The sequence below is a fragment of the Halichoerus grypus genome, chromosome 2 (assembly GCF_964656455.1).
Source record: "Halichoerus grypus chromosome 2, mHalGry1.hap1.1, whole genome shotgun sequence".
In the NCBI taxonomy this organism is placed as follows: domain Eukaryota; kingdom Metazoa; phylum Chordata; class Mammalia; order Carnivora; family Phocidae; genus Halichoerus; species Halichoerus grypus.
This window is the reverse complement of record NC_135713.1, coordinates 156,496,920-156,510,094: the sequence shown is the minus strand read 5'-3', so window position 1 is coordinate 156,510,094 and position 13,175 is coordinate 156,496,920. Positions and strand designations below refer to the sequence as shown.

General features: G+C 55.1%; 1 protein-coding gene across 6 annotated transcripts in view; it reads right to left on the bottom strand.

Annotated features, from left to right (window-relative positions):
* ARHGAP44 (Rho GTPase activating protein 44) overlaps nucleotides 1-13,175 on the bottom strand; it is a 160,853-nt gene that overhangs the window by 6,484 nt on the left and 141,194 nt on the right. For 2 of the 6 annotated variants that reach the window (XM_036067681.2, XM_036067685.2), the window contains exons 17-20: nucleotides 7,329-7,346; nucleotides 6,365-6,586; nucleotides 3,995-4,033; nucleotides 2,303-2,460 (exon numbers count right to left, since the gene is read on the bottom strand). In XM_036067681.2, the coding sequence (XP_035923574.1) occupies nucleotides 2,303-2,460; nucleotides 3,995-4,033; nucleotides 6,365-6,586; nucleotides 7,329-7,346 (437 nt within the window). The remainder of the gene's footprint in view (nucleotides 1-2,302; nucleotides 2,461-3,994; nucleotides 4,034-6,364; nucleotides 6,587-7,328; nucleotides 7,347-13,175) is intronic. The other 4 variants (XM_036067682.2, XM_036067683.2, XM_036067684.2 and 1 more) reach the window with 4 other exon arrangements.

Here is a 13,175-nt window from a genome sequence, read left to right as displayed (position 1 = left end):
GGGGAGTTGGTGACACAGGGCCCAAGAGGGACGACTGGAGTGGGGCGGGACAGGAAACGCTGGCTTTTGGCTGCCCTGCCCACGCCAGCTTCTGGATCCTGAGAGCCACAGACGGCCAAGTCCTCCACCGACTGCTCCATCCCGCCCCGTCCTGTGTACCTGCCTCCCCCGTTTTCCTGTCCAGACTCGTGCCCTCCGGGCGTAGACTCTGCAGATGTATGTACTGCGGGCTCCCCCTCCTCATGCTGCCTTCATCCCCCTCCTTTTATTGACTCGATCGTGCGACACGATGACGAACACTTGACACGTTTCACGGACACTGAACCCGTAAGAATGACCAAATCGGACACCGGGACGACCCCGTCCAGGGGCAAACGTTCTGAGAAAGTGATCACTCAACGTGTCAGGATTAAGCGAGGGCTGCTGGGCACGGCGCTAAGTCCACAAGGAACCGTCTTTTAGGTGCCCAAGGAGGCCTCGGGCACTCTCCTCTCCCAGCTCCGCTCGCCCTCCACCCCCCACGGAACAAAATCTACTCTAACGATGGCGCGTGCTCCCCGGGCTCCGTCAGCGTGCAGCCTGGACAAGACAGGGACATGGGCTCTCCAACGCGGCTTCAGCTCCCTCCCTCGCCTTAACCACCCGGTGCCCTGACAGTTGATCTAAACCTCTGCTCCACAAGACCAAGGACGGTGGATTCCCAGGGTTGTAGCAGTTACAAGGCCTCGTGCGTGCAAAAGCATCACAGAATCGTGACCCGTCCTACAAGCGCTTCTCAGCCATCGAACCCGAGCACCGGGTGGCCTCTCCCAGCAGCTGCTCCGGCAGCTCCCGACGGCCGGGCGGCTGATGCCAGGATCGCTCACTGGGTGGGCAGCCGGCGGGGGCCCTAGGCACCGATGCTCCAACACGTCTTCCCCTGCACGAGCCGGAGGAGGGGAGGACCAGGGGACGGCACCATGTTCGAGAGGGCATTTGCCCCTCCTTGGTGACGACAGGACTAGCCCAGGACATAAAACTGGAGACGCAGTGTGAAAAGACCTAGCGAGCTTAAAAACACAAAAAAGCTACGTGGGAGCTGGTGGTAGGTGGACCTCCCAAAGGAGGACGCTGAGCGGCCGAGTGCCCCCTGGGGGTGGGACCGGAGGCTTTCCAGGCCACACTCCCCATGTGCCACCGGCAGCAGCAGTCTCACTGGCCCGGACCGGGAGGCCCGACCCCATCGGACACCGTGGCTTAGGCGTCACCCTGCCTCCCAGGACTGGAGGGAGGCTTAAAGGCTCTGCACACAAAGACGGCCAGAAAAGTGTGTCCGGACCACAAGGGCGACCCACTGGTGCCGGACGGGGGTGCCGGGATGCTGAAGTCCCGCTGCCACCGCGGTGCCCCAACTCTGTGTCTGGAAGGGAGTCCCCCATCTCCCCACGGTGCCCTGGAACCATGCTCCACGCCTCCCCTTCTGCCGCTCTGACTTTTGGGGGAAGCCAGAAAGGCCAGAACCGAGAACATATTCAAGCAGATGTTCTTTTGAGTAAGTTGGAGGCTTGGCTTAAGAAAGAACGTAAGGTGAGTGCTCAGCACATTTCTTAATAAATGGCTCAGTACAATGAAAAAAAAAAAAAAAGAAAGAACGTAAGGTGAAAACAGACCGGAAAAAAAAAAAGTTTAAGTACACCGTCTGTGCAGCTCTCCGTTTACGAAATGTCACCGCAGAGCATGTCCTTAGCTTTGGGAAGGTCATTTCAGAGAGAATAACTGGGCCTCTGAGCGCGGGTTCCGTGGCAGATCCTGGGTCGGGCGGCTCCTGGGTCATTGTACAGACTCTCAGCCTTCCAGAAGCATCGAAGGCCAGCACTCCCGTAGCCACAATCCCAATTCCCTGCTCCGTGTCACCTTCTAGAAACAACCCCAGGGGGAGGCAGCCATGCCGGACCCCAGCACAACACTCCACACAGCATCTTAAGAGGTGGCGGTAGGGCCTGGCAGGGTCCGTGGAAGACACCTGTCGTCGTGGACAATGAGGTCTGCACAGAGGTCTCAGTGTATGGGATGCAATGCCCTGCGTACCTGCCCCCCCCCGCCCCCCAGAGCCCGCTGCTCAAGTGAGAGACACGAGGAACAAAGATGAAGTGGTCCCTCTTGGAGTTGGTTAACTGCCCAAAGCTCTTAACGCCCAGCCCAGGGGTTTTTCACGAAGTCACACGGTCTCTCAACATCCACGCTAAGCGAGGGGCACGAGTGTCTGGGCAGCGTGAGAGCTGTCCCCAGCCGGAGACCCGCGTGAAGGGTCGCGGTGCCGTACCTTTCCGGAGAGTGTGCGGGCTCTGGTCGGGGGGCGGCTGGCTGGGGCTGGCGCCTGCTTGTGCCCCCGGCTGCGTCCCTGCGCCGGGCGTCCCCTGGCTGGAGCCTGCACTTCCCTTCTGCCCAGATCCCGGAGAAAGCTCCTTGCTTTTCGAAGTGCTGGAACAGAAGCACACGAGACGAGTAAGCGCCCCCGAACTCCGCGAGGCCAGCGCAGCACCAGCCTGTGGGTCGCAATCCCACGTGCTCCGCTGGGCCAGCTCCTGGTCTGCCCCACGCCCTTCGGAGATGCTCCGGGAGAGGTGACTGTCCCTTCTTGGGCTCTGGGGACCTGCGTTCCTCTCCGACCTCCACACCCCAGGTGCAAGCGCCCTCTCCACGCCTCTGCCCTCTGTCTGCCAGGAGCCCACGAGCATCCCCACTCTGTGTTGTGGCCACGGCTCTCTGATTCCCCTGACCTCCACAGCACAGCCCCGAGCAGGGGGAGGCTTCTGGGGCCCAGCCTGGTAGCAGTCCCAGCAGGTGGGAGGGTGAACACAGCCCCCCAACCCCGCTGTGCTCCCAAATATGGCCAGTTCAAGTCCTAGCCCCCCAGGCTTGGGGGGGTGGTCAGGGCCAATGGCAGGGAGGGCCTTTGGCATCCCTTGAACTGACAAAGGGACACCCGCAGTCACCATGTCCCAAAGGGGATGCATCCTTCACTGTTGCCTCTCTGCCAGGCATTGTCCTAAGGAGCGAGCACATACTCCACAGAACAGGGACAGCAAAGAGATGGCCAGCTGGTCACTCCCCCCCATCCCCCAACATGCCCTCCACGGCAGACATTCCTAATCAAGCTCCAGATGTCCCCCCACCCCGAGCCCCTCCAAGGATTCTCGCTCTTTCTCCCACTTCTGCTGGAGGCAGCCCGTAGCAAATCAGGATGAAAACTACCTGTCACCCTTGTTAGAAACCACCTGGATCCTGATGCCCTCGGGTATCAGGCATGGGGCTAGGGACCTAAATCTTTCACAGTGTGAAGGCTACCTCTTCCCCACAGAAACAGGCAGAGCCTATTTTGATCCCTAAATTTATCCAGAGGCCCCAAATATTAAAGACCTAGAGATACGCCACCCCTTCCCAGCGGGGTACGGCCAGAAGGGCTGGGAGGCAGGGACCGGGGCTGGAACAGCAAAATCCAAAGTACAGCTGGTTTTCCCCAAGTGAAGGAGTTAAGGGAACGTCATGTTCAAGGCTGCGATAAGCTCTCTCCTTCTCAGGGTGAGCTTCAAACCACACCTGGGTAATCCCCCCCATCCCCCCCCCCCCCCCCCCCCGCCGCCCCCACCACCAAAGCCATTTCATCCAGAGGGGCTGGAAGAGCGACTCCCTTCTCTGTTTAACGAAAAACAACTCGGGGGTTAAGAACCTGTCTTTTATTCTTCCTCAGGCCCAAAGTCACCAGGCACCCAGGTATTAAGGCCAAGTACCTATGTACCCTTCCCTCCACCTCTGCCACCATCAAATGGAAGTTAAAATGATAAAAAGAAAACATAAAACAAGCAACAAAACTTGCTTCTTGTGGGATACCAGACTCTTCTTCCTTCCTTTGGATTGACAAGACATCTGCCCCGGGAGTCTAGGGACCAAGCAGCTCGTCCTTTTCCCGCCCACCTGATGCGCTCCCCCCACCACCACCCAAACAGGTATTTACCTACTTAGCCTCGCTGCTCTCTCTCCAGCATAGGTGCAGCTGACCCAGTGGGGAGAGGTGGGGCGTAAGATGGTTACTAAGGAGCGCTAGATGGAGGCAGCTTGGTTAGGACACACTCAAGGACAGGTTAGTTCTGGGGACACGTGACGCAGCGAGGTGGGGTGCGAAGGGGCAGGAAGCAGCGTTCAGGGGCAGAGTTAATGCCAAGCAGAGGAGTGGGAAGCGAAGGCTGAGCCTGGCTGGAGAGAGCCGCCAGGTCTGGATGGGGTGGGCCTGGGTGGAGAATGGGGAGGCTGGAGCAAGCCAGAGGGAGGGGAGGGCCTGACATCCGGGGGGTGGGGTGGGGGCGGACAGGAATCCGGCAACTGGAGGAAACATCACCTGGGCTGCAAATGTCCAGAAAACAGAAAAAACAAACAAAAAAACCAATGGAACACCCGTTTGTATTGGGAAGAATCCATGTGGGCAGACAAAAAGAATGGTAGAAGAACATGGGCACCCAAGGGAAAGCCTTGGAGCTGGGCACCCCCAAGAAAAAGGGACGGTATGAGCAATGACAACGGCCTCTTAAATACTCTGAACCCACGGGTGATGCTCCCGGCTCATGAGTGAGTCTCGGGGCCACCCATCTATGACATTCCGGGAACACCTTCAGAAGCCGGGGAAATCCATCTTTGAGGGGCGTTTTCTACAAATATTTTTAATAGGTCAAATAGCGTTTAGCACGGGGTGTCGGTTGTAAGATGGGAAATCAGGATGAAGCCAAGAAGAGCGCAAAAAGGGAACCGTTGGAGATCTCCTGTCTATTCGCTCATTTCCTCCTCGTCAGCCTCTCTGGTCCACGGCGATCCTTCTCTGCATCTCTGCAGGACTTGCTCTCCCGCACCTGCCTCTCCCAAGGGGACCTGACGCCTAGCGACTGCACAGCCAGGGCCGGCGTCCTCGTGCCCTGAGCTGGAGCCATCAACGACCCGAGCACATCCATTGTCAGCTCCCCACTCCTGAACGCTGACTGTCCCATTTTCCTTTTGTCATTTCCCTACTTCATGGGGGAAATGCCTTCTACTCACTAAAAGGGGAGAGAAAAAAAAAAAAAAAAAGAACCCAACCCTGCAGTCCCTTCATTTAGGGAGGCGGTATTTGTGTGTGAGTGTATGTGTATGATAAAGATCGGCTGAAGGGGCGCCATCAAGTGTCCGACTCTTGGTCTGGGCTCAGGTCCTGATCTCAGGGTCATGAGATGGAGCCCTGCATCGGGCTCCATGCTCAGCGCGGAGTCTGCGGAAGATTCTCTCCCTCTCCCTCTTGTGCTCTGTCTCTCTCTCTCTCAAATAAATAGATCTTAAAAAAAAAAAAAAAAAAAAAGGAAAAAAAAGATTGGATGAAAAGGTTCAGCTTCCCAAAGCCTCCAAAATTTTTTTCAGCAGGACATGGAGGAATGCTGCCCCCGCTAACAGAACACACAGCGGCCTCGGATTTGAAGTAGTTTTCCCACTTCTCAGAACTTGTGCCATTCCCACTTCCAGGATGCCCCTTCCGAGGAAGGGCCACACGAGGCCCCCCTCCGCTGGGACCCTGTATGGCCATGTGCCCTGATTCTGTGTCTGGTATCTGCGTGCTGGGACAGGACTGCCTTAAGGGCACAGACCCCACGTTTTATCTCTAGATGGACTCCGCCCCCCATAAACATTCACTGAACTAGGGGTGCCATGAGCTCGCTCGCTTTCTTCTTCCCTGGAACAAATGGAAACACAACCCAGCATCACACTGCACGGGGCCCCAGGCCGCGAGTGACCACATGACCGCCACTCCTTCCCTGATTTGCGCCCGCGTAAGCAGGGAAAACGGCTCCTCCGAATCTAAAGGTAGAGAGGAAAGAAAGGGAGAAATACCGCAACCATGCATTTCAAAACCGGGAAGTCATTCCGGCAGAAGAGGAAGGGGGGACGAGAGTTGGCAACTTTCCGCTCTCACGGCCTTAGCGAGCTGCCACCTTACACGCTTGCTGGGGGATGCTATTCTCGGGAAGCCCGGGAACTCTCGGGAGCAAGGAGGCAGGAAAGGAGTGCCCGCATTTGGCCCTGGGATGCCTGTCTCCCACTCCTGTCTTTTAGGGTAAAGAGCCAAGGGGGCAGGGAATTCAGAGTTCTCAGCCACTCATCATTGGGAAGCTCCATCCGACAATTCGGGGGGAGTTGGGGGGGTGTGTGTGCTGGGAATCCTGGGAATCCCTCGCTGCGTACCAGCAGGATGCAGAACGCCAAACGCAAAGGCTCGGGAACGGGGAGGTGACAGCATCCTGGAGCGCGGCCCACCCGCCCCCGGCCCGCGTGCACGCGCGCGCGCCACGGCCGGCCTGGCCCCGCTTACCTGGTGCGCTCGGCCCCGGGCTGGAGGCCCAAGCCCGACGGCGACAGCGAGGGCGCCGCGGGGCCGTCCAGGGGCTGCTCCGGGAGGGGCGACGGCAGAGGCGCGGCAAGCTCGGCGGGCGGCGCGGGGGGCTGCATGGTGGGCGGGGCGCAGGACGCCTTCCTGCCGGCCGAGGAGCCTCTTCGAGCCACCCAGGACGTGTCCATGACCCTCACGCCCATGCTGGCGAGGGACACAAAGACACCCGCTTACCCACGCGTGACCAGGAGCACGCGCCCTCCCCCGCGCAGCGGACACATTCAAGCACGTCCGCCAGGAGAACAACAGCGCAGCCTTAGCACCCTCCTGGGCCCGGGGAAGCGAGGCCGGGCCGGGGCGCTGCGACCCGCACGCCCGCCCGAGGCTGCTCCGGGCCCGGCCCCCGGCGCGCCGGGCGGCTCCGCTTCCTCCCTCTGCCAAAGCCAGCTGGCCTCAGGACCTGCGTGTGGAGTCCAAGCTCGCCCCCAGAGCAGAATGCAGCCTCTCTGGGGGCACTCACTCCCAACCCCCAAGTGGGAGATGGAGGTGGGCAGGATGGGGGCGGGGGGCGGCAGCGGGGCAGCATCGCACTAAAACGTGGCACTGACCAGCGGGAGACCTCTAAATCTAAATATGCGTCCTTTTTTGTCACTTGGGGTCTAGGGCACGGGCCTGACTCAGGACTCCTGCACTAGCCCGGGAACCCTGGCCGAGCTACAATCTCTGCTGGCCACACCCGCGGGTCTACTCGGCAGGTAAGGGGCTGACCATGCCTATGGTCACTCCGGGCTGCGATTCAGTTTCAACCACGGAGACCCAGCTCCCGTTAAGTCGGCCAAGCAACCAAACACGGCACATCCACTCTCTCGCAGAGCTCACTAAACGCATGGCTTGCTTTGTTTTCAGAGATTGAACATGGCCTCGTAGCTACCCGAGGATACCGTACCTTTGGATTTTCCTAAGGCTGCAGGGACAGAAACATACAGATATTAGTGTCAAAAAAACTATGCCTTCCTTTGGACACCCAGGTTGTCTTGTCAAGGTCAGGGTGTGAGCGTGAGGCTTTCGCTGTGCCATGAATTTGATTCGATTTAGTTGGCCTCTCTAGTTAAAGGGACTCTTCTGTTTGAAGGGGTGAAGTTCCTATCCTTTATTCCAACATGAATAAAGAGAGAAGCTGGAGAGCGGATACTGGTGTGTGTAGGGGTAGGGGTGTCAGGAGTGGGGGCGGAGAGGGTGTCCTAAGGGGGGAATAAAAGTCAGAACTAGCTGACTTCTGCTGGCTTCCAAGTTACATGATTTGGAAGCCTATTCTTTCTTTCCTCTGGTCTAGGAGCTAACTGGTACTGTGCTATGAAGTCAAGACCTTCACTGACGAAGCCAAGACCTGACCTCTGCCGTACTGAGGGAGACACAGACATTCGAGCAGGGAGGAAACCTTCCGGCATCTGTGTCTGCTGCGGATAGAGAGGCACAGTGGGGTGTGGGTAGAGGGTGATCGGGTGCTTACTCTGCCCCACACCGGTCAGAGGCATAGAGCTCATACACTATGAATTCTGCCCACCCAGCAGGGCATTTACCTTAGAGACCAGCAGCGAGATCCAACAAACCAACAAAAAAGGTGCAGGTTTGGAGATGAGCTGTATCGGGTAGGATTTGGGTCCTTTAAGGGAGCGAGCCATGGGGTACAGCCCGCAGTGAGATGGCAGTAAATGACAGCCTCCTGACACTTTTCATGTCCTGTCATTGTTACTATTTCTCACCTCCCTTGTATGGCTCCGAGGAGGCACCTGGGGAGTTGGGGGCGGGGGTTCCGGGGGCTGGGTCTCTTTCCAGGACCCACTAGTTCTCAAGACCTCTTGGGTCTGCAGACCCTCCGCCAATAAATAAGCAGGAGCTCCAGAATCACTCTTGGGGGCCAGGCAAAACTCGGGGAAAAGGTCCAGTTGCATCCCCTGACATTTAAAGGGGACTGCAAGGGACTATCAAACTATGGGCTTCCAAATTTATCAGGATGAAAAGCGCCAACAAGCTTCATATTCCACTTGGGGGAGGGAAGTGGAAGCACTTAGCTGCACTGGTGAGCGAGGATGACATGCATGCAAGATGTCCGCGATGGTGATCAACAGAAGGAGCCCTAGGGGATGTCGGTCTTACCCCATTTTCCTTACCCTATGCTCTTTCCATTTGGGGGTGGGGGTGGGGAAGCACCAGGCGGGCATGGGCTCCAGGATCAGGGCTCCTGGGGGATGCCTTCTACTTCCAACGGCATCTTCAAGCATCAGAAAGCTCAGACACCAGGCGCCCTGGTGATCCGGTTTACCAAGCAAAGGGGTCAGCCAGGGCATGGGGGACACACTGAGCGAGACCCGGGAAGTACCCGTGGCAAAAATCAGCAACCAAGAACCAAGAGCTGAGCACACGCTTCTGCTTTTACAAAGACACCGCTGTGCCGCATGCAATCCCCACTTTCCCCGCTGAAACTCCTTTCTGAGGGGAGGCAGCTCCTCACGGTCCTACTGCACGTGCATCAAACATTCGCCCATCTTTTCGAAAAGCAGTACAAATCTTTACAAATCAACCACAAAGGCAGCGCTCTTGGGGGGGGACTCAACGCATATTTGCTTTCAGGGAAAAAAAAATTGGTATAAATAAATGGAATATTTAAACGTTTGAATGTCTACATAAAACCCAACCTGAAGACAAAAATGGTAAAACTGCTTGGCACACTGCCACAGAGGGGAAGCTATTCAAAGATGGGAGGAATACAACCCAAAGGTTACAGAAGTTTCTGTTGTTTTATCACAGACAGAAGCAACAGTTGTCAGAGTCAAGAAACTGATTGTGTTTACCGAGAGAGGAGTGAAATGGAAGTATAATTAATCAAACACTGTTGACTCCATTAGAAGTCACTGCCCAGATCTCTCAGGCCAGTCTGGATGTCCAAGATTTCCCGTGGCCCAGTGCTTCCTGGAGAAAACTTAGAGGAACTGGTTTTCAGACCCCTTCAGAGATGAATCCAGGGCAGAGCAAGAAGCCAGAGGCCGGGAAGAAGCTCTGTTAGAAGCAAAGGGTTTGGAAATTAATAAGCGGAAGGCAGGAGTATGTTCCAGAATCCTGGAAAGGACCTCAGGGCAAGCCTCGCTTCTGGCTTTTTCTGGGTCCTGTGGGAGGTGGGAGCAAGGAGGCAGGAAAGGAGTGCCCGCATTTGGCCCTGGGATGCCTGTCTCCCACTCCTGTCTTTTAGGGTAAAGAGCCAAGGGGGCAGGGAATTCAGAGTTCTCAGCCACTCATCATTGGGATGCATGGAGGGGGGACCCAATGACAATTCCTACTGACGCGCAATCTGCCCTGTTGAACTCCTCCTAGTCTACCGGACCTTATATTTGTATGGAACTTATCATAGGACACACTTTGTACCTTTCCTAACAGACGGTATCGGGGAATAGGTTCTGGAACCATCCAAGCCTCTAGACCCAGTTAAGCCACTCTTCATCTACAGAATGAGGCTAATACCTCCCATTCCATTTCCAGCATTGCTGTGAAGGTAATTTACCAGCGACTGAGTGGTAAGATACATTTAGCACGCTCTTGGACCCTTAACCTGGGGAAGGAAGCCAAGTGGCCACTCAAGGGGCCACAGTGATGGGTGAGGGGTGGGAAACACAGGGTGTGCCCTATAAGAAGTCCATCTGGCTATGCCAATGGCATTTTACGGGGTTGACAAGTTGGAGAACATAGAGAATCATGGGGCACGTTCATGGAGGGAAGATAGAGGCTGGGTAGCTGGACTGTGAGGAGCTGGAGTGGCAGCTAGGCAATGGGGTGACCCCACTCCCTATCCTGCTCACTCCAGTGCTCCAGGGGAGCAGCACTGCCCTCTGGAAGGAGGGATTTGGGGTTTGAATCCCAGATTTTCCCATTACTGTGTGATAGGGATGAGTTACTGAACAGCTAGTTTCCTCTGATGGTTCTCTGTAAAATGGGAATAATAGTGACCCCTCCTCCTTAGGGTTGCAAAGAACAAGAACAGTGTGTACAAATTACTAAGCACCTGCTAAGAAGCCAACAAGCGGCAGGCTTGATGATGGTAATGCTCTGTCCTAATAGGTGCCAAGTACAGTTTTGTTTTTTTGTAATCCTCATGGAGAAAGAAATAGATCGTGAACCTACGCCTAAAACAGGCTGACAGGAAGGGGACAGAAGCATACGGTGCCCGTGAATCAGGCTAGCGGGAGATGGAGACACTGGGAAGACCCCCATCTGGGTCATGCCACCTGGGTTTACAGGATCTGCCACGAGACTGTCTTCCCTTCTTAACAAAACACCAAAGATCGGGGGGCGGGGGGTTCTCTGGTAGAAGGGGACCGAACAAGAGAGTCCCCCTTTTTCCTAGCTTCCTGAGTCTTTCAGGAATCTGGTGAGATGGGCCACTGTGGGTTTCAGAGGAGGGGAAAGCATCCGTGGAGGACTCTAGGCTTAAGGAACAGAAAAACAAAGAGGGGATCCTCTTCTTTCCTGAAGTCTTACCGCCTAGCCCAGGGCATCTGCGCAGGAAAGAAGGGCCGAACCAGAAAGGTCTCATCTTGGCTGAAAGGTTCTTTGGGAAACAAAACTTATGATGGGGAGCAGGAGGCTCGGGCAGAAACGGCCACAACCCTTCACCCTACAGAAGGCCAGTCCTTCACAGTCCTCGGCCAGCCCCTATTTTGTGCTTGCGAAACTAGCCCGATCGCCTGTGGGTGGGTGGAGACAGACAGACAGACATTCATGGCGTTCTTAGTGTGATGGCAAAGGAAGGGGCCAGGCAGAGTTCCTCCTGGAGAAGCATGCCCAGGCATGTCGCCATCTTAAAAACAGGACAACGGCACTCAAAAACCTAGTCTGTGTCCTCGAAGCAGCTGACGCTTCCCACAGGCTGGGCATTTTTCTGAATGCTTCCTAAGTAAGATTTTACTTAATGCTCAAAACAAACTCTTAGTTCCCCACTTTGCATCTAAAGAAATGGAGGCATGCAGAGGGTAAGTCACTTCCCAAGGTCACGTGGCCAGAATTTGAACTCGGAAGAGAGCCCGACCCCAAAGTTCATCCTTTGCATGTCCATAATAGGGCTCTTTCACGTAAGGGAGATTCTTCTCCCACAAGGCACGTGGACAAGGGAGTAGAAAGGTCAGACCTAGAAATGTCTCCCCTGATGCAGGAAATGAAGTGGTATTCCTGTTGTGAAGTCTGTAACCTGGTAGGCCACACAGGGAAAGCACAAGATCCAGAACCTTAAAAATTAAGAGACAAAGGACTGCACCAGTGGAAGGAAGAAGGAAGAAAAAAAGCCCAAATCTGAAAGAGAGAAGATCAGGCATCTACATAAAGAACGCATTTATCACGGAGCAGAAGTTTGCTGTGAACCATTCTAGGGAATGGATCGTCAAGATTAGCAGGTGCTTTTTGCTTTTTTCCCCTCTGTAGGACAGACATCTGCCACGCTGCTTTTGAATCCTGGTCAGGAACAAGCCTAGCCAGAGGTACTAACTAAAATATGGTTTTGAAATACACAAGTCTAGAGAGATCTGGATTGCTGTTCTAAAAAGCAGTTACATTTGGCAAAGGCCAGCCAAGAGAGAAGAGACAAGAAACGCATCTGCCATCAGATGGCAGAGCCTGGGGAATTTGGGAAGGTCCCCAAGCATCCGTTGAAGACTTGTAAGTTCAGGGAATGTTTAAGATAAACTTGGGGGCCAGGGAGCAGTGGCAGGGGCCTGTGGGGCCCCCAGATGGTGAGTGACAGGAAACCTGAACGTGCTAAAACTTAGCCTTGCCTACACTCACCTGGGAAAGGCCAGAATCAGGTAATTTCCAGTTCACCGGGGATAGATAATTCCTTTCTTAAATACATAACAATGAAGTTTCTTCACCTCCCCAGTACAAATAAAGGCTGGAGTCATCTGGCCACATTTCGCAGACCCAGTCTCAGCACCCACAAACGTGTAAATCCTGGCGGTGTGGAAGCTGTGCTGGGGCCCCAGGCCAAGAATATACCTCTAACAAGGTCCATTTGGCCAATGCAAACCCATAATAGGAGTCAAATTTCCCACTGGTACCCGGGATGGCTTTCTAGGTAAGCTCGTCTTCAGACAGCTTCAGGCTCTATCTGATATAAAATTATTGCACCAGCTAGCCACAGTGACATGCCTTTCGGGGTCATGGTCTCTGTGCCCTGTCCATCCTCCCCCACAGGGTCTGCAGAGCACCCTAATATCTGCAATTATAGAAGCCCCTAGTTCCGGTCGTCGGGTGGCCATGGGTTTTCTGATTTAATAAATCTGGGAAAGGAAGCATGCCACAGCCACCTTATGAAGATCTGTGACCCGTGACAATGTGCTAAAGACCCTAAGAAGTCATACACTACGTGAACTGGCTTCAGTAGCCCATCAGACCCCAGGTTTCTGTCCCCTCCCAACCCAATACGACCAACAGTGGAACCAGTCGTCCATAGAGCACCTTTCACATTGCTCCCGAACCTTCTCAATTAAAGGTGCCTGTTCCAAATTGCTGGACATCTAGATGAAGGTCCAGGTGGGTGGGACAAGACCCATCGCAGAGCAGGTGTCAAACACAGGCGAAGGATGCGTCACACACCAAACTGAGCTCTAGGGGAGACCACATAGATTTTGGGGTTGCAGTCAAGTGGCTCTGGTAGCGCATCTCTGAGGACCAGACCGCTGTGAGACAAGCAAAATGGCGGCAGGCACGTCAAGTTTCCAGACTTGAAAGAGGAGCTATGCATCGGTCTTCC